Source organism: Xiphias gladius, chromosome 14 (genome assembly GCF_016859285.1).
Source record: "Xiphias gladius isolate SHS-SW01 ecotype Sanya breed wild chromosome 14, ASM1685928v1, whole genome shotgun sequence".
NCBI lineage: Eukaryota > Metazoa > Chordata > Actinopteri > Istiophoriformes > Xiphiidae > Xiphias > Xiphias gladius.
The window spans coordinates 5,976,901-5,997,092 of record NC_053413.1 but is presented as its reverse complement, the minus strand read 5'-3'; the positions used below and the strand labels follow the sequence as shown (position 1 = coordinate 5,997,092).

At 39.6% G+C, this 20,192-nt stretch overlaps 1 protein-coding gene across 2 annotated transcripts in view; it reads left to right on the top strand.

Moving 5' to 3' along the window:
• Positions 1 to 20,192, top strand: part of ctnnd2b (catenin (cadherin-associated protein), delta 2b) — a 144,108-nt gene that overhangs the window by 100,000 nt on the left and 23,916 nt on the right. For both annotated transcript variants that reach the window (XM_040143820.1, XM_040143819.1), the window contains one exon: positions 14,153 to 14,339. In XM_040143820.1, coding sequence (XP_039999754.1) covers positions 14,153 to 14,339 — 187 coding nt within the window. The remainder of the gene's footprint in view (positions 1 to 14,152; positions 14,340 to 20,192) is intronic.

Genomic DNA, 20,192 nt, shown 5'->3' with positions numbered 1-20,192 from the left:
GGGACCTCGGTATTTCTAAATGCCTGGCCACAGCCCTGTATATAACCACTAGGGAGTTTTCTGAAAAAAACAAAGCATCAAAATATTCTGGGTAGTTGGCATTGTTTTTTTTCCAACTAGAACATAATACACTTTCTGGAGGAAGGACAACAAATATTATCAAATACTGTTATGGAACATATATGAAAGGACAACATCAGATAATTACAGCAGAGGTCATTTTATGGTTAATTATGCAATTGGTTAATTATTAGCTATTAGCTTAATTCAAAGTGAGAACTCCTGGCTTGAAAAATGCCAATAGGCTTGGAAAGACACAGTATATATTACTGGAAAGCCCTAATGTACACATACAGTACATTCCTGCATACTAATGTGCAAATGCACAAATGCAATCCATTTATATACATATACACAAACACACAGATACACACATGGTCCCTCTCATGTACAACCACACACACAGTATCAACTTATACACACACAAAACACTGTACTGTACATTCACTTTGCCATTTACACTTGGCCACAAATAGATACACGCCCATACACACACACACACACACACACACACACACACACACACACACACACACACACACACACACACACACACACACACACACACACACACACACACACACACACACACACACACACACACACACACAGAAAAAACACACACACACACATATACACACACACACACACGGGAGAGTATTGTTTACCACATGCCTGCTTCCCAGCACTCATCAAGTGCCGTCAACTTGTCAAACTGAGCTTCTGTGGAATGGGCTACACGGCACTCGTATCCACAGCAGGTTTGTATCTTCTGTCAGTAAAAACAAATATCATCCGCATCGTAAAAAAGGATTCATTAGTTCAAGGTTCTAAACCCACTGAGGTCTAGGTTATAAACTCACTGCCAAAAGAATCCAAGGATTACCAGCGAAGCCTATACCAGTGTTTTTCACGGCTTTTACTATGTATATCTTGGCAATTTCTTTCTAATTGCCATTAACATGGCTGTAGGCTGTTTTTGATGGCCACGGTAAAAGAACTTTCACCTCTGGATTGGGATGGAGACGAGACAGAGCTAAAAGAAGAATACCACTCTCACTCAAACTGATCTACGTCCAGAATCCCTTGGGATTTATTCCAATCCAGGAGCCAGATGAGAAAAATTGATTTTTTCTTACCCACGCTCATGAAAACATCTTTCCGTAAGGAGCATGGTCATTTTCATGTCTTGACATGTCAGAAACCATGTTATTTCTGCTTTCTAGAACAAGATATCAATTTCCCAAATCTAGAAAACAGAGCTAGTGTCATCGTGTGAGATTAGGAAAAAGTCAAGCCTGGACCCCCTGCATACTAGAACATGCTGGTAGGACTGATTATAATTATGATCTTTACAAAAATCTATTTTATTTATTTATTATTTATTTAACTTGTGAGGTGTTCTGTGAGAGAGATTTATTTTATAATCCGATTTGTGCATGATGCCATAAACATGCAAGTACTCATTTAAGGCAACATTTCAGGGGTCGTCCAGTGAGGCAACCCCAATCACAGTCTGTCTGAGTGTGTTGTCCTCAGTTGTTAAATATGTGCTCCTCCCTGAATGTCCAGACTAAAAAATCTGAGTATGCTGTGGAAAGTTATAGTTATGAGTAGGCTGTCTTTGTAGGTTTCAATCTTAAGGCGTGTTCCCAGTTTTATTGGGTTTACTGTATGCTGCGTTAATGTCATGTAGGAGTTACAGTAATGACCAGTTTCTGCAGCCAGTGCCAATAGGAATTATGTCCTTAATGAAGGACTCTACACCTCAGGATTTACAATCAGTGCCAAGGTTCAGTGCCAATACAGGAAGTAGTGTGCCCTTCGTGTAGCGAGTCAGAAAGTAATGGCGTAGAGATCGGCGTGTTGTATGGGAGTATAACATGTCTAACTCTAACCATACTTCCACCCAAGCACAATCTTCACCTTAAGAATAATGTAGTTAGAATGAGCAGATAGTGGGAAAAGCCAGAATTTTTAAAACTTTGGAATTGGATGTTATAATTAACAAAAAGTTGACATGGATAGATAGATAAAATATGGGGGGAGGTAAATATAAATAAGAATCAAATAAAGGCTAAATGTTATACAATAACCAAATAGACTCAGTAAAGTATAAAAATAAAAAATAATTATAAATAATACAATAAAATAGAGACTAGACATAGAACCAAAGCTATACTGTGTGCTGAATAGGTGAAGATATACTGTACAATGTTGGTAATATAATATACTATAGTGTGCTGAAGAATAGTGCTGAAGTTTATGCATGTATCTATATATATATAGAGAGAGAGGGATAGACAGAGATACAGCACACCCTGTGAGTGATGGCAGGGGATGATGGTAGAAGTTGAAGTCCATGATATTATTCACTGGGGAGGTGTGAGAGGGAGGCAGCTGTGGGGGCAAGGAGGGTGTGGGGGTCTGTGTGGCTGGAGGAGGAGTAGGGGGGCAGGTGGGGGTCCTGTGCTGAGTCTGTTGAAGAACATGCTCAGCTCGTTGGCTCTGTCCAGGTTTCCCTCAGTTTTATTCTCTGTATCCTTGAAACCTGTGACCTTCTTCATACCAGAGCGTACATCTCACATGCTGTTTTGCTGGAGCCAGTTTTCCAGCTTCCCCTCAGCCTCACTTCCATTTCCCTCTGCATGCTCTTCATTCGGTCTCTGTCCCCATCCTTGATTGCTCTCTTCTTCCTGTTCAGCAGCTCCTTCAGGTTGCCAAAGTTTACATACTGTGCTATGCATTCTGTCATGGAGTTCATGTCGTCTCCATGGGGCTCACAGAGTACATTCCAGTCTGTGGCCTCAACACATCCCTGCAGAGTCTCATTAGCTTCCCGTGACCACCTCCTCACAGTTGTTGTGGTAACAGGCTGCTGGATGATGGGTGTGTAGGTGGGACGGTGAAGCACCGGGTTATGGTCTGATAAGCCAGGGGGGGAAGGGCAGTGGAAGTGCATTTTCCACAGTTGCAGTACTCCTCACCTCTCTGCCTGCAGTCTCTGTCAGCTCTGTCTGTCATTGAACATATTTCAGATTTTTGGAGAAGCGTCCAATATCAACGTTCTTGTCTGGTGATATGGACTTGGTTTGCAACATCCAAATTATAATTACGATTTCTCAGATTTTTCTGAAAGCTCCGACATGTCCGACCTGGCGCTGAGAAAGCAAACAAATATGGATGTCTTGTGTAAGCCAAATAATTATAATAATAATTAACAATAGTACTATTTTTCAATTCAAAGACTATTTAGTCCTGACACACCAACTCTGCAATCACAGCTGTCTTGAGTGGTCCCATGATTTGAACACTTCCAAGTTGTAAACATTGGAATCTTTCCCATTGTTACTTTCCATCACACATGATGTGAATGGAAGCTTAGCTTGCTGAGTGTCCAATTCAGCTGTTACCTCCAGATTATTATCCGTCCTTGAAAAACTCTCCCAAACCACACTGTCCCTGTATCCCACAAAAGCTGCCCTTGAGCCATTATCCCATCTCTCTTAATTACTTACAGCAGTACTTCACATCTGGGTGACATGAGATTCTGGTGAGGGACAAAAACATTTTCCGAGTTCTTCGTGTTAATAAGAGGCGGTCATGAATAATAACACAAGCTTAATGATCTAGCAGCACAGGAAAACCTTATCAGGAAAGGGAAATTGATAGGTGTCCTCACATTTTCCACATACAATTGCATTTGGGCCAGAGTGTGACCCATGTGTGCTGCGTGCATTTATGCATATTTATATGTGTGTAGTGAGTATAGAAAAGGGTGTAGACTTAGCTGAGATGGAAATAAAAGGTTTTTTGTATGCTGTTAGAGTCTTAAAGAAGATTACCATATAAATTAGAGCAGCAATTCAAAGCACGGAGCACAGAAATCCCTCCTGTCACAAATTAATCAGCTGAACGACCGACCGGATGCAGACAGACCGTGCCCTCCTCTCTCCTCTGTCTCTCTCTCAGAGACCCAGAGGAAATAACTCTCCCTCTCTATCCCACTGTGGTAAGGTTTTCGTAATTGGTCTCCCCTTCTCCTCCTGTCTCTCTCCTGTCCTCTTTGCCTTTCCCTGTCTCCCTTTTTTCACTCGTTCTCTGTATAGCCTGCCCTCCCTGCCTCTTCCTCTCTCTCTGGTGAGCATTTCGAATCAGGATCACAGTGGGAAGTCAAGCTGCCTGCCTTGCTTGCTACAGGTTCAGCTGCGCTCACACAAACACACACACTCTTTCTCTCACGTGTACAGTTTGTTTGATGGCGAAAAAAAAAGTCACAAACAAGGTTGCTGCCCTCTGCTCTTCAGTCTCTCTCCCTCATTTTGGGTTAATAACTGCTCTCTCTTTTTTTTCTTCCCTAATCACAACTAAAGATGATTATTTTGGAGGGAATCAAGCTAAAAGAGCACATAGTAACTCTACCTCTGCAGCCCAGATGCAGCAATACAGAGAGAGGAGGCCATATACAGATATATATAAATATATATCTATATATATTGATATAGATATATACAACATTAAAATCAGTTTCTGGCTTCAGTGTTGTGGCTGAATGGCGTGGGTTGCATTACTATCGCTTTATAAAGCAACTATGTGAGAATGTCTCCGACTGTTACTTGAAGAGCAGGGTTTTTTGGAGAGTACATGTAGCTCTGGCTTGTTATCCTTCACTGTTTTGGCCCGAAGGAAACTCTGTGATTTTGTGGTGATGCATTTGTCTGCAGAAACACAGCAGACCAGAGTGTTTGTGTCTCAGCGTTGATCAACAGGTACCGATCCCGGCTAACATGGGCTAAGAACTCATTTATGAACCACTGATGAATTAGTTGGAATGTAAAAACTTTAAATGTACTAATATATCAATTTCTATTCTCAAAGAACTTTTAAAAAATCCTTATCTGTTATAAAGAGAGATTTTCTTTTAGTTTTGTGAACCTCAAAGTCAAGTCATGTTGATACCTATTTGAAGAAGAGAGCTTAAGTTGAGCTGGAGAGAAATACTAACAACATAATATCTGCCCTCTCTGACTCATAGAGCCCTGGGCTTTCCTTAACTTCTTTATTCCCTTTTAAAATCCACAGTAGCTGTGGTTCCACTTGTCATTACAATGCAACTTTTTCAACCAGTCACAGCAGCACACGTCATCGTAAGCGACAGGCCTGGATTGTTCGTGTTGGTGTCAGCTCTTCAGAAGCAGATATGGAAGTTGTCAGGCTCACACTGGGATGGGAACTCTCCGCAGTCTGGATGCATTCCACTTACAATGCTCATCCAGTTTAGGCAACGCAAAAAGATGGAGAATGACAGCTTGAAAGAGTAAAAGTACTGTAAAAAATGTTAAAAATTGATTATTTGCAAAATTAAAACTGTCCAGGGTTTGTGCCAGGAAGTCATCCAGCATGTTTTTTTTCGTTTGTTTCTTTTCCCTAGCTCTGGTGAATTATTGGTTTGATTGCAACATACGGCACTTTCATACATAGACAGACATACAGACAACTGATTGAAAAAAACACACAAACACCAAAACCAAAACATCTGAAAACTGATAGTTGTCTATTTCATAAAAATCATTTGTGAAGCAAATATATAAAAGTCAACACAAGAAAAGAAAGAAAACATGGAAAATAACTTAAATAGACATTTGTCTATAAACATACAAAAAGGGCTTGAGTATACAAAGCTAACATGCCATATAACCAAAGGTAATGATACAAACATACAGCAGCTGTGCTCCTTTGAGTTATACTGTGCTCATTTACCCCTTTTTTCAGTTCATTTAAACAGGAGTAATGATGCAGTTTCTCAGGGGAAAAAAAAGTTTTAATTCTCAGTCTGTTTATTTACAGGTAAATAATGTTTCCATCCATTAACACCAGACTGGTGAAATTGATATTACCTCTAAATGCATGTAAAGTACTGTAGTAGTAGTAGTACTGTAGTATGTCAGCAACATACATGCAACACTGAGGTCAAAGTCAGATGTAATGACTGAATAAGTTAACACACGTAACAGTGGAGGTGTAGAACCTTTTTTTTGGCTAGTTGATGATTAGTTGATTAATTGGATAGTTGATCATCAGAAAATTAATCAGCAAATATTTTGATGGTCGCATAATCGTTTAAATACTTTATGAGTCAAAAAAATGCCAAACATATGCTGTTTGAAACTTCTTAAATGTGAGGATAGCTTCATTAATACACGATAGTAAACTGAGTGTCTTTGGATTTTTACTGTAGGTCGGGCGAAACAAGAGATTTGAAGGTGTCACCTTTTCTGTGGAAAATTATAATACGCATTTTTTACTTTTTTTTTTTGGCATTTTATAGACCAAACGATCAATTGATTATTAAAAAAACATAACTGGCAGAATAATCAATAATGAAAATAGCTGCAGCCCTAACTGAAGCTCATTAATATATAGCTATAGGGCTGTGTGGACCAAGTAATTAACTGTGATTTATGTTCACACCATTATGAAAAAAAAAAGCAAAGCTGACACCAAGTTTTCTTTTTAGAGGATAATCAATCGGTGAAACAACTGATAGCAGGACTGCAAATGAAGTTTCTCTAATGTGCTAACAAAAATATCAATTTTTGGCGTTACATGGCCTTAACTGTGCGATGTCGTTTTTTTTATTAATAGACACATGAAACTGACAAACATATCTTCTCCTTTGCTCTGAGAACATTTAGATTAGAGACATGATTTAAATTGGGGGAAAAAAATAATAACATAAAGCCAAGCAGGAGAATAGACAACATTAATATTCTACTAAAACAATATCATGAAAACACCATAACTCAGTGACGTAGTGTAGAAATATCAATGACTATTATACAGGCCTTGAAATACTAGTTTGTGATATCTTACACGTACTTTTCTCCTCATTTCTCCAGCATAACGCTCCCCTCTAACGAATAAACTGAACAAGTAGGTCATAACATATATTTATTCAGTCAATAAAATCATTTTTTTACATCAGTGGAATTGTTATTCAACCAAACTGTCAGATGGGTGCTTGCCTCTGAATCTGATCATATCCATTTAACAATACACATTCAGAAAAATGCAGCCTTCTGTGGCCGTTCACTGTTCACACTGCTTATAAAATATCTTATCTGTATATAAGGAATAAAAATGTGAGCAGGGACATTTTCATTTTCAGCTGCCAGGCAGCTGGCTCGGTGTGACACCAGTGATCTCGAGCGCTCCCTCTACTCAGGCATACTCAGGCATTTTTTCCTGCCTGAAGATGACAGCAATTAAAAAAGGTGACAACTGATTCATCCATTGAGCTGTTTAAAGGCCTCATCAGCCCTCTACAGACCCACCCAAATGGCACGCTCAGAGTTCCTGTCAGAAGAGGTCGGTCACTCTTATCACAATGGCACCCTGCTGTTCTCAAGGTCAAACCATCAGTGTGGGCTCTTTATAAATGCTGCGCATGTACCTTGGATACAAGCATTTAATGAAGGTGCCTACACCACAAACTGTGTGTTGAGACGTACAGTAATTACTGTGGTTATAGATTGTCTATTAGGTCTGAGAATTTTGGCTTTTTCATTTGTTATTGGTACACACAAAAATACACAAAAGTCTGAAAACATGCTTTCCCAGGCTGCAAGTAGGCAAACATGCATGGTGTTCATTTTGAGACCTGACAACAGTTCTTTTTTTTTTTTTTTTTTGTATGGATTTTGAGTATACCATTAAAGTGTTTTTTCTTATTGACCCCTTGGCAGGAGTTGGATTACTCGACATTCGTGTCCCCATGATGTATAGTTGAAATTTGGCTACGGATACCAAGAACAACCTCTTCTGTGTAGACCAACAGAGATGTTGTATTTGTATTTTTTGGAGCTTTAGTCGCATCTTTTTTTTTTATAGCTGTCAAAACCTACCCTCTGGTGACTACATTTATTATTTAACTCCCAACAAGTTCACAGTTAATTTTGTGATATCCAGCATAAAAACAAAACAAAAAAAACAAAAAAAACACACACACACACACAAATAACCACTTCCTTTCTGAATTTGTAATAGGGAATTCTTTCTAAAAGTCTCAAATTCAGAGTGGTTCACACACGCACAGGAGCCCCCCCCCCAAAAAAAAATAGAGATCAAGCGGCAAAGAAAAAGATGTTCCTCAATGTTCCAGAAGAGAGAAATATGACAGGGGAATGAAGTACAGTGCAAATGAGAGAATGGAAATGGCTTCGGAGACAGAGAGATAGCCAATATATTCATTTCCCCTCCGTCCATATAACAGTGCATTCATAACCTCCTGCTGCCACTCGTGATGTAAGGCTGAGGCAATTAACCTCCCTTATCCGTCATACACTCATGGCTGTGTGTATGTGTGGCTATGTGTGTGTGCGTGTGTGTGTGTGTGTGTGTGTACTCTATAGACCTAGGATGCGTGTGTTTTTGTGCTTGCCTTCATGTTTATGTTTATTAGCAGGCATTAATGTGAGAGTACAGTTAGTGTGTTTGTGAGTGCGTTTCAGATCAAAGATAAAATCTGGCAGCCTTTCACCTCAGGGAGATGATGTCATACTCTGCACAGCAAGGCGTGATGCTGGCACACAGCTGACTTTACTCAAGATAATAAAAAAATCTTCTTTTTCTTGCAGCTGCAACATGACATCATGTGTCATACATTACATTTTACCATACACAATATATGGTTATTACTTGTGGTTTTACTGTTAAAATCAATGCAACTGACACACAGTATGAGCACACTCCTGAACACTCCTTTCCTTCGAACAGGTTTACACTGGCAACTACTACTAAAAACAACAGTATGCAAAAATTACGCTCCGTAAGAACATGTATTCTGCGGCAGTGTTTATGCTGTAATGGCACAGTAAGAATTTAGGTTTTAAGGGTTGGTTCACACAAGTGACAAACCAGCCCATTTTCTCACTTTGTGTGCAGAAATGCAGTTACAGTTAAAAAATTAAAAGCAACATGACTCTCCAGAAAAAAACAATATCCCAATTACTCTGGATAATCTACAGAACACATTTGTACATAGGGGCGGTTGACAGCATGTTCTGGATTAGCCAGAGTAACTGGGACAGTGTTTCTGGAGAGACATATTGATGGGGAATTTGTCAAATGGAATTTTTCAATGCTGTTTGCACCACAAATAATAATAATAATAATTTAATTCACTTCCATTATATTTGGGTAGAGCAAGTATGAATGGATATCTTGAAGCCTGGACCAATCATACCAAAGCTATTCTGCCCTGTGCTGCCCTCAAATGGGGTCGTGTTTACTGTGCTCATGAGAAGAGTCCATATTAATGCCTCCTCTCGTGGTATCCACGACATCGGAATTTTGTGAAAGAGTTGTGACATGTTGGCTGGCGTTTTCAGAAATGGTGGAGGCCATGGAAGTTAATTTTTTGTTGGACAGTAAATTAATAGAATATATTGTAATTTTGGTCGTATAGAGTTTTTCTTCATAATTTTATAATACATCTGAGGAAAATGTTGATATTCCCAACCAATTTCCAAGCTTTACTCTGCCATGACTGAACAAAACCCAGATTACTTTCAAATGAAATAGAGAGTAGTTTGCTAGTAACATTTTTGGAGTTGTTGGAAGTGGTATTTTTTCACTGTTTCCCCAGGTCATGGACTTGACTCTAAGCTAACGGCGTACACACAGCGATAAAATCTACCTTCTCATATAACTGTAGGTAAGAAAGCAAGCAAGCTTATTTACTGAAATGTCAGTGTTCCTAGAAAGAATAATAACACTAGTTCACATTGGAGTATTTAATTTCTAATACTGTGGGGGGAAAACGCTGGAAAAGAACACACCAACATTCGCTGACTCACAGACGTGGAAATTAAGGTCAGCTAGAATCATTATGTTTCACATTGAATGTCAAGGTTATCAAAAACCCAGCACGCCTTCTTTGCCCTATTGAGTAGGAGATAATATGAGGCAGAGAGAAGACACTTTTGCTGACATGACAATCCCTGCTAATTACCATCATGAAGCCAGAAGCTAGACATTTAGAAACTCCTTCTGACCACAAACAGACACTGCTGCCTTAACACCCCACATAAACACACCAAACGGCTGACAGAGTTAAGACTAATTTGTCGAGGGGGCTTAGATGCACACGCGCACACACACAAACACATGTACACGCACAAGAACAAATTCATACAAACTCACAAAGACAGATAACAGAAGCTGTAATTGCACAGTGGCTGTTCAGCCGAGGGTGAACAACACAGCGGCAAAGACAGGAGGCCTTATTCCAAACACACGCACGCACACACACACACACACACACACAGATCTAAGGATAGGATGTTTTACCACTACTACAGTTGTAATTACAACAAAGGAGGGGGTAGATAATTGCAGATATGACTCAGGGTGGACACTCTCAAATGCACAAACATATAATTATATGAGTACATAGACATGGACACCTTGCAAGACGAAGGTCAACGAGAATTCTGATGTGTTGTGTAGAACCTCAAGGTGATCACATTTTGTGTGTCTTTGCGCACGCGCGCGTGTAAGTGTGTGTGTGTGTGTGTGTGTGTGTGAAACCACTCAAGAAATCAAAGTGTTTTCCAGCAAATTGTGATGATTCGCCTCTTACCTTCTCCGTCCTTTTCTTGAAAGGCTTAAACAGAGAGCTTTGTCTATTGCCAGTGTGTGTGTGTTTATGTGTGTGGCAAATGGAAAAGGGAGTGAACAGCAACAGGCAAGAGAGAACTCACTCCATTTTCTTGGTTGGCTAGTCACTGTATGTTCAATTCAGGTGGGGATTAAGAACAGGAGAGAGGTATAATGGAATTTTGTGTAAGTGATTTACAGCTTTCAGTGCTCCTCTTAATTGTTTTACCTTGTTATATGTTAATTACGGCAGCACTGTGGCGACCTTGAGCAATAAATAAAAGGATATGTTTTGAAATATTAGAACAGCATTTGAAATGCATCACTCCCGTGTAAGATGCAGGGTGATAATTGGCAGTTGCATGTCTATTGGTGTACTTGTGTGTATGTCTGCCCATTTTGTGATTATTTTATCACCATGACATTACAGATCTGTAAATTTTCAGTCAAAATCCCCAAAGAACAATATACAATTATTCATTTTGAAAATGATATAATGACATAATCTGTAATAATAGTAAAAGAAAAAGTCAACTGTAAAACAGGTGTTATAGAGGGCAAGATTAACCCATTAACAAGCAGTTTGGTCATTTGGTCATCACCATATCTGGACCCATAAAGGAGAGACAGCGATTGCTAGTTCAAACCTCCGCATCATAATTGGGGATGAACACAGTGCCGAGTGTGCAGGAGCTGCTGTTGACTCTGGAGGTGTTAAAATAACATGAGCAAAAACCAATGTCTGTTGGAATCAGTACTAATGTTAGCAAGATTGCCTAACTAGCTTTCACACAGAGTGGAGGCTAGTTAGCCTAGCTCTTCAGCTACTACTTTCCAAGAAATACAACTGAAATACAAGCTCAGCATTGTGATGGGTGTCCTCAAATGTTTAATGTTATAAAGGAACAGACAGTTTAAATTACAAGTAATCATGCATATAGGGGGAAAAAAATTCTTTAATCAACATTCTTAGGATATATTTGGCTATGAGGTACTCCAGTGACTATTGCACCACACAGGTCATGCCTTACAGCATACCTTCTGGTGATCCAGCCCTCAAAAGATCACTGCCAAGGGAAACATTGAGGGCTTAGGTTTACACATACTTTTCCCACTAACATGAAAAAAACAAAAAAACAAAACAACTTTATCCTATTTTGAAAAACAACAGCTGGAGTATCATTATAGTTTGTAACACCTCACACAAAAAGTGATGTAAAATCAAAATTCAGTTCAACTTTGATTAAATACAAATTTATTTAAGATTATGCACCCTGTAAGCATTATATCAACTGTAACATTAAAGTTATTAAAACTAGACTTTGACCCAGGGCCTCTCCAATAGACAGGGCCTCAAGGTTGGATAGATATGCTGAAGCCTTTACATTTTAGTTTTTATGAATCAGTTAACTACCACAAACTAATTGCCACACAGTAAACTGGGACAGAGAAGTTGCCCACTTTGTAGTTGACCAGTTGGTAATGCAAATTCGACCCATTGCTTCAACCTCGCAAAGTCCTCTTTAGTGTCCAGTATCAGGGTTTTGTTTAGTATGCCGGTGTCAACATCAGAAAGGTTGCATGTGTAGAAAGGATGCCGCAGAACTTAATATGCTGGTCGGCATCCAGCTGCAGCATCCTTAACCGTGTCCACAAATAGAGACTGGTCGCTTTGTTGTCCCCAGTTCATCACCATCAGCTGCTTAAGGACACACTTTAACATGTCTTGTGAGTAGTACCCAGTCTCAAAGGCACACTCTTCAGGGGTCTTGAGTCTCCAGAGTTGCTGAATGTTCCTCTGTTAGTGCAACTAGTAGGTTCCTATTCTACAGTTCAGCACGTGATCAGCTGGTTGACCTTGAGGGTCCACAATAAATATTAGCATATTGTAATCGGTCTCATGAGGATAGATTGGGTATCCAGTAGCCAGCTCTGCAGCTACACAACCCAGAGAGTACACATCAGTGGCCTCTGTGAAGGGAATGTGCAGCATGACCTCTGGTGCTTTGTGCTACATGATCTGCACACAGACAGCAGGCTGAACAGCAGACTCACGATGGGCCAGGCCAAAGTCAATCAGTGTCACTTTAAGTGGTTGCCGCTGGCAATCCACAACCATTATATTGTCCGGTTTGAGGTCTGCATGTACAATATCCAATACCCATCGTTGGCTGTGGCTAACTGAGGGACTTTTGGGCACAGCTCTTTCATGGACAGATTCTGGTGACTTCTCTCCTCCATCAAGTCGCACAGACTCTGATCCAGCAGTTCAAAGTTTAGACAAATGTTGCCTTTATCAAAGAAAAAGGTCCCACCACCTCATGATTAAGCACGTGTTTGGATCCAGACCCTTCAGGCACATCAGAACTGCAATCTCTTCTCATGCCCTACAAATGATTGCAGGGTGGTTCTTATTAACCTTGATGACCACTGCCTTTTCAGTCTCAGTCTTGTGTGTATTGGATAACCAAATCGGCCCCCACCAAGGACAGTCTCCACATTGTGGCGCTTTCCAAGCATGCAGCCTTTAAAATCTGTAAGGCTCTATGAAAGAAGGACAGCAGCAAGAGGATGACGCCACATTTTTCCAATAGAGTATATCACAGTCAACAGTACCATATCCACGTTACCAAGACATACAATGAGGGCTTTAAAGCATTGTCTCACTGACAGTACTATCTTTGATTTCTAATTCAATATCAACATTTTTCCTGCTTTTGTTGGGTACCTGAATTTATCCACACAAATGTCATTAAGACTATGCCTTTAATTTAAAGGTTACAGAAAACCGTTTAAGATAGTCATGCCTTTAAGAGGCATGACCTCTTAGAGACATGACTATGCTTTTTTGGAAGTGATTCTTTGTTGGAAATTACTCTGAGCAGATCTTTTCTTGTGTTTTTGTCACACCACAAACTCTTCGACAAAACGAACCCGGGGCCTTTGGGGGGTCCTATGGCTCCAGTGCCCCATGGTGGTTGTCCAATTTGCCTGGTTGGTAATCCAGTCTTGGTGTTACTAATAACATTAATGATTGCTGCGTTCTACTTAAGTATCCCAGTAAGCTATGACAGTGAGTCAGCATGCACAATATCAGGAGCCTGAAACTGAAACAGCTAAACAGAATTCAGCCATCATTAATTTTATTAGTTACATCTGTGCTTTTTCTACTGTGACATGTCAAAATGTCTTCCACAAAAAAAGTCTATTGTACTTATTTTGAGAACATATGTCTGGCTTTTCAGACAGCTGTAAATCCAGCACGTACACACTGTAACTGTCTGTGTTGCTGCTCACTAAAACCTACTAAATATTTAAGTGGTTTTTGGCCTGGAGTTGTCTTTGTGTCTGTCTCCCTTCCTGTATGCCTCCTCTGTTGTTCCTCTCACTCTGCATTGGTTGTCATCTCCTCTCTCCCTGCCGTCCTCTGCAGGTGTTTTGTGGAACCTGTCGTCATGCGATGCCCTGAAGATGCCCATCATCCAGGATGCCCTGGCAGTGCTGACTAATGCTGTGATTATCCCTCACTCGGGCTGGGACACCTCCCCACATACACAGGAGGACCGCAAGCTGCACCTACACTCTTCCCAGGTCCTCCGCAACGCCACAGGCTGTCTCCGGTCAGTGTCACTGTCTGTTTCTCCCAATGTGTTTTTTGGATTTTATTTTTTATTATGCTTCCACGCTAGCTACGGCCGGAGGCATTATGTTTTTGGGTTGTCCATCCGTCCATCTGTACGTATGTCCATCCCATTCTCCCATTCTCGTCATTGCGATACATAAGGAACGCCTGGGATGAATTTCATTATATCTGGCACAAACATCTAGTTGGACTGAAGGAATTTCATGGTCATTTGTCAAAGGTCACTGTGACCTAACAAAACACATTTTTGGCCATAACTCAAGAATTCATACACTAATTATGACAAAATACATGTAAAACTTTTCAATAAATTCCTTCAAAGTCTGCACTACATACACTATATTATATGAGTCTGGATATACATGGATGTAAACTGCAATTTGATTGGTTGGCGGAGGCATACAACCACGGGGTGGTAATTCTAGTCCAAGATAAAGAAGACAAAGCTATTTTTTATTTTTATTCATAGATTTTAAAATTGCATACTAATAGCTTAATATGCAGTATACAATAACTGATTGTTATTGTTGGAACCTGTTTACTAGAGACACATATTTGCTCATTTTGGAGAGATGTTATGCTTTTCTATTAGCAACCATATTCCAACAGAGAAAAAAAGTCCTTCTTATTTCAAAGCAGTTTGTATTCTCTTTTATTTTTACGACTGTATACACAAAGAAGTGACAGACTTAGCTGCATATAAGATGACTCATCATTTGGCTTTAGAGCTGCTGTGGCTTTTCATTTTCTCACTTGAGACATGATGTTAGTCATACAGTGCAATGTGGAAGTAGTAAGACTGTGAAACATATTCTTTTGTTGTTTTGATTCTGTGCTCCAGCATGTTGGATATGAAAACAAAAACCAAAACAACCAGTGGCTTCATAATTTAGTGCTTACTCTTATGTTTTCAATTGATTTATATATTATCAATAAAATGAATACATTACTTGTATACTTAAATGTAGGCCAGGTTTGGTTTAGGGTTAGTGCTATGAACTTGTGGTATACAACATATTGAATTACAGTTGAACTTAGTTTTTATCTTTAGATTGTGATGGAAATTTATCTTCCATACCCTGTAGCTCAGCAGGTAGAGTGTGTTACCCACTAACTGGAAGGTTGGCGGTTTGATCCCGGGCTCCTCCAGTCCACATGACAAAGTGTCCTTGGGCAAGATACTGAGCCCCAAATGGCCCCCGATGTATCGCTGTATGAATGTGTATGTGTATAGGAAATGCTGTTTTTATAGGAAAGTGCTGAATGGGTGAATGTGACATGTAGTGGTCGATAAGACTAGAGAAGCGCTATATAAGTGCAGTCCATTTACCATTTACACTTTTAGCAATGTAACACCATGTTTTTTGAATGTGTTTTTCATCATGTTCATATGCATCAGCAGGATATCAACTAGCCAATCTCGCCAAAACTTTTCTCATCTTTCAAAAAGTGTTAAAAGTTATGCTAAAACTCTCCTGTTCCTTCACCTTACCAAACTTTAGCTTAACTAAACCTGCATTGAATTTTGGCCCCTTGGGGCCAGTGCAACAAGCTGTGAACAGAACACTGACATATTATACTACACTTACTATGGTGAAAATATTAGCAAACAGTTGCCTAGCTTTGCATCTAGTTTGTTCCTGAGGGAAATATCTTTATTCTGCCAAATTCTCTACTATGTTCACCAGCTTGTCATTAAATTTGTCTGTCTATTGTTTGGTGCTGGGCAGTTAGTGTCTAGCAGCTTCAATTATATTACAAACAGTTACACAATATTAACTATATAGTATACTAAATTTAATTGCAGCAAAAAATTGGGCTACAAATGAGCCAATATACAGTGCAGCATAACTAGTCAGTTATTTCCCTACAAATATCCACTAGGATACCTTTTCCCTTATCTAAGACATATAAATATGCCTATCATTAGCTTATTTATATTTCTTGAGGGTATTCATCGACTTTACTCATTCTTACTAATTATGAATATAAAGTACAAGAGGATAAGAAGTAGGGATAATGAAGGTATGTTTAATAGGGATGGTGTCAGACTAACCTCACAAACTAATACATCATCTGCCTTTAACAGCATAATTAAACATAGTATTTGTATGTGTGTGTGTGTGTGTGTGTGTGTGTGTGTGTGTGTGTGTGTGTGTGTGTGTGTGTGTGTGTGTGTGTGTGTGTGTGTGTGTGTGTGTGAACTGTGATGCTGAGACAGCAGTCCCTCGTAGCTCTTGATTCTGTTCCTATTAAATGAAAATGCTCCACGGCTCTGACAGCAATATATAGAAGCATTAGCCGTTGTAATTCTATCTTCGCATTGCTTCGCATTTCAACTGCAGGAATCCATTATAATATTGTTTTGTGTTCATGCCATCTGCCTTAAAGGTATACAGACACTACTTCTCTAGCCTTCTTTTCAGACCTCCTGGACACTTTATTCTGCAAAATCCAGTAGAAGTTTCTCTTGAAGAAAAGTATCAAATCCTACTCTATGCTCCCTCTATCTAAATATGTGTTCCAGTAATTTATGTCCAGAAATACGGTTTGTCTTCCTTAAAGGAATGCAGACAGACTAAAAGTAACTCATATAGGTAATTCTGATGCCGTTGACAGGAGCATAAGAAGTATGTTGAAAAGTGTAATTTTTATAAATGTTTAAAGGTTGTTTTTAATTTTAAAAATAGTCAGAACCCTTTTAAAAATTATATTACTTCCTGTTGCAAAGTGATTAATGGGAGTGATTTGTTTTATAAAATTCAACTATGTTCACAGTACCTGTCATTATTATCATCAATTACACTCGCTCAGTGTGAGAGTGGAAGACAGTAGAGGGTCTGTAATTTTAAAATGCCCTAAAAACATGTTAATGATTTCTTAACATTAAACATTAATAACTAAATAAGCAGCAATCAAAGTTAAAGTTCGGAAAATAACAGCTTTAGATATGATTTATCAAAAGTTTAAAGTGGCAATCTCAAAGATTTTCTTTTAAATAAACGTCCATTAAGTTACTATCTATAGCCGGTAACATAATATGGTGATTGAGCCTATTGCCCACTGAACATTTATATATTTGTAGTATCAGGAACTTTGTCTGTGGCGACAGTCCTGGAAAAAATGCTGTATTAATTTACTGCTAATGCAAACCAAACATTTCATTCTGCTGCGGTTTCACATTAAAAGCATTTAACTGGCGAAACACGAGTTGACTTTTATTACGAATTAGTCACAGGAAATGCAATGTGTTTGTCAGTCAGCGTAGCATTTACTCCTATTGCTCATCAAAAACGCGTCTGCAAAAACAAGACAACGGTCATTTTTGGCATTTTAGGAGAGTGGATTATTTTGAAATATTGCAGGGTGTAATGGAAAAAGAAGTAGCAGGTACAGAGAGCTGTTAGATGAGGAGCTGCAGGCGAGGTAACCAACTCCTTTCACTGTGCCTTGCTGATTGTAGACTCATGCCGTGTGCAGAGTAAAACCAGATCCAGGATGCTCACAGAACGATGGAAAAAGGCCAGTTACTGCCTGACTTCTTTAATAAAACGACAATAGTTTGTTTTGCTACTCCCAGAATCTTGACATGTCGTATTAAACCGCATTTGCTTTTACCACCAGTAACTGCAGGTGTCCCCAAATTGTCACTTTAACTCTCCAAACTTCAACTAATCTGCTTGATCGGGACTGTGAGACCGTGGTTTGATCAGATTTGACTGACAACGGACTGGCAACATAAACAAACAAAACATTGTGTGTTCATGTAGAACCCCGTTAGCCCGATACCATCCACAACTCAGATTTGGTCATTGATTCAAATAAGTCCAATGAGGTGCTCACCGATGGCTGTTTCCCACAGGTTGGAGAAACAGTTGACCAATCAGAGCTTTGTGAGCAGGATGAAGAATGTTGACATCATCTTCCTGCATTGCTTGTTAGCTGTCTAGCTACAACCATGGAAAATAGGGACAGAAATAAAGTGATCAACAACCCACCATCGCAGCTTTCATGTTGATAGAAAATTACATCTGCAAGACGGACATGTCACATTTAGATTTGCTACTGATTGGTTGGGTTAAAACAAGACAAAATACAGCTACTCCCAACAAGAATATGGCTAAAATGAACACTATGCCAGGCTGAGTGAATGGTAGGTCAGTACTGGCTTATTCAGTTCATCATCCACTGCTCATAGTAACTAATCATTAGATATTTCAACACATGAAAATGGTATTGCTGAGATGCCCTCCAAACTCTGTCAATATTACCAGGATTGCATGATGAAATTTCTGTGCTCGAATCTGGGCTCATAAATATTTCTAACAGATACACGTTGGCTGTGTACCAGACTTTTTTTTTTAAATGTGCTATTGGTTCTCCTCCATCAAACATTTGAGCATCACAAGAAAAAAAAAACACATCTCGCGGGCAGAATAATCACAGTTTAGCCTGAAATATCGACACTCTGCATGTATATTTGTCTTTCTACCTGTTCGTCTATGCATAGATTTATTGTATCTTGCATCTACCTTATTATTCCTTCAGACCTACAGTATATGTTAAGTTAAAGTTAGATTAATGTTTACTTATGCTACAATTCATTGAATTTTTTGAGATCTGGAATGAGAATAACGCTTGACATGTCTAAATACTCTTGCAGACGTGGTGCAGAAGTGCAGCACAAGTTGAGCGAGAACAGAGTGGGATTCCTGCCATGACTACAATTGCATCTCTGTCTGCAAGTTTGTCTGGCTTCCTGTGTGTGTGTGTGTGTGTGTGTGTGTGTGTGTGTGTGTGTGTGTGTGTGTGTGTGTGTGTGTGTGTGTGTGTGTCTGTGTGTGTGTGTGCCTCTCTGTTTGTCTCTCTGTCTTACTACATGTGTGGGCCATTAATCTCAGCCGCAATACTCATCTTCAACTGCTCTCAGTGAAAATAAACTACACATATCGGCAGCTGACAAAGGCTTTAGTCGCTTCTAGTACTGTACGTGTGTTAAAATGCACACATCTGGTAGTGGGATGTATGTGAGTCTGGTGCTGTGTGTGTGAGTGTGTGTTGCTGGAGATAGCTTTGTGTGGATCAGCTCCCTAAACTCGAAGGGCTAATTCATCTTTCTCACGCCTCGTTAGGGAATGCTGGGAGTCTGATTAAAGATTGAATATTTCATGGCGGGTTTGGTATACCGCCGGCCACCTGCTCTCTCTCTCTCGCTTTCTCTCTCTCTCGCTCTCTTTCCATCTCCCATTATCCCCTTTGCTTTCTCATTTTCTCTCTCACCTTCTTGTCCCTTTAGTCACTCTCTCCTCCCTCTCTCCGTCTCCATCTCATTCTATTACTCCATTTCTTTTCTCTCTCAATCATATTATCCCTCCTTTATCCTTTTCTTCTTCTTCTGTCTCGCCCTGTCCCTGCCGCGCTGTCTCTTATTTTCACACGCATATTTTCTCCCTCTGTTTACTCACTGCTTGTTTCACTGCTTGTCTGTGCATCTGCTGTCGTGCCAACTAACAGCAAGCAATGAAACTTGTGCTGCTGGATGCTGAACATGAATTATCTGTATTGAATCTGTGGGTATGATACAAAATCAGCAGAAACTACTGAAGAGCAAGTTAACCCAGCTTGTTATTTACCCTACTTACAAGCTGATCCAAAACACAAAACCTTTATTACCAGCTCTCCAGAGCTTACCTGCTCCTTCGGCTCTTGGAGTTGTACATACAGTAAAGCAATACAACCTGTAAGCTCCAGCCTTACATCACCTAGTTTGTGCTAATTTAGTTGAGAACTTGTTTGCGAATACGCACTACTAAAGCAAAATATCAACTGA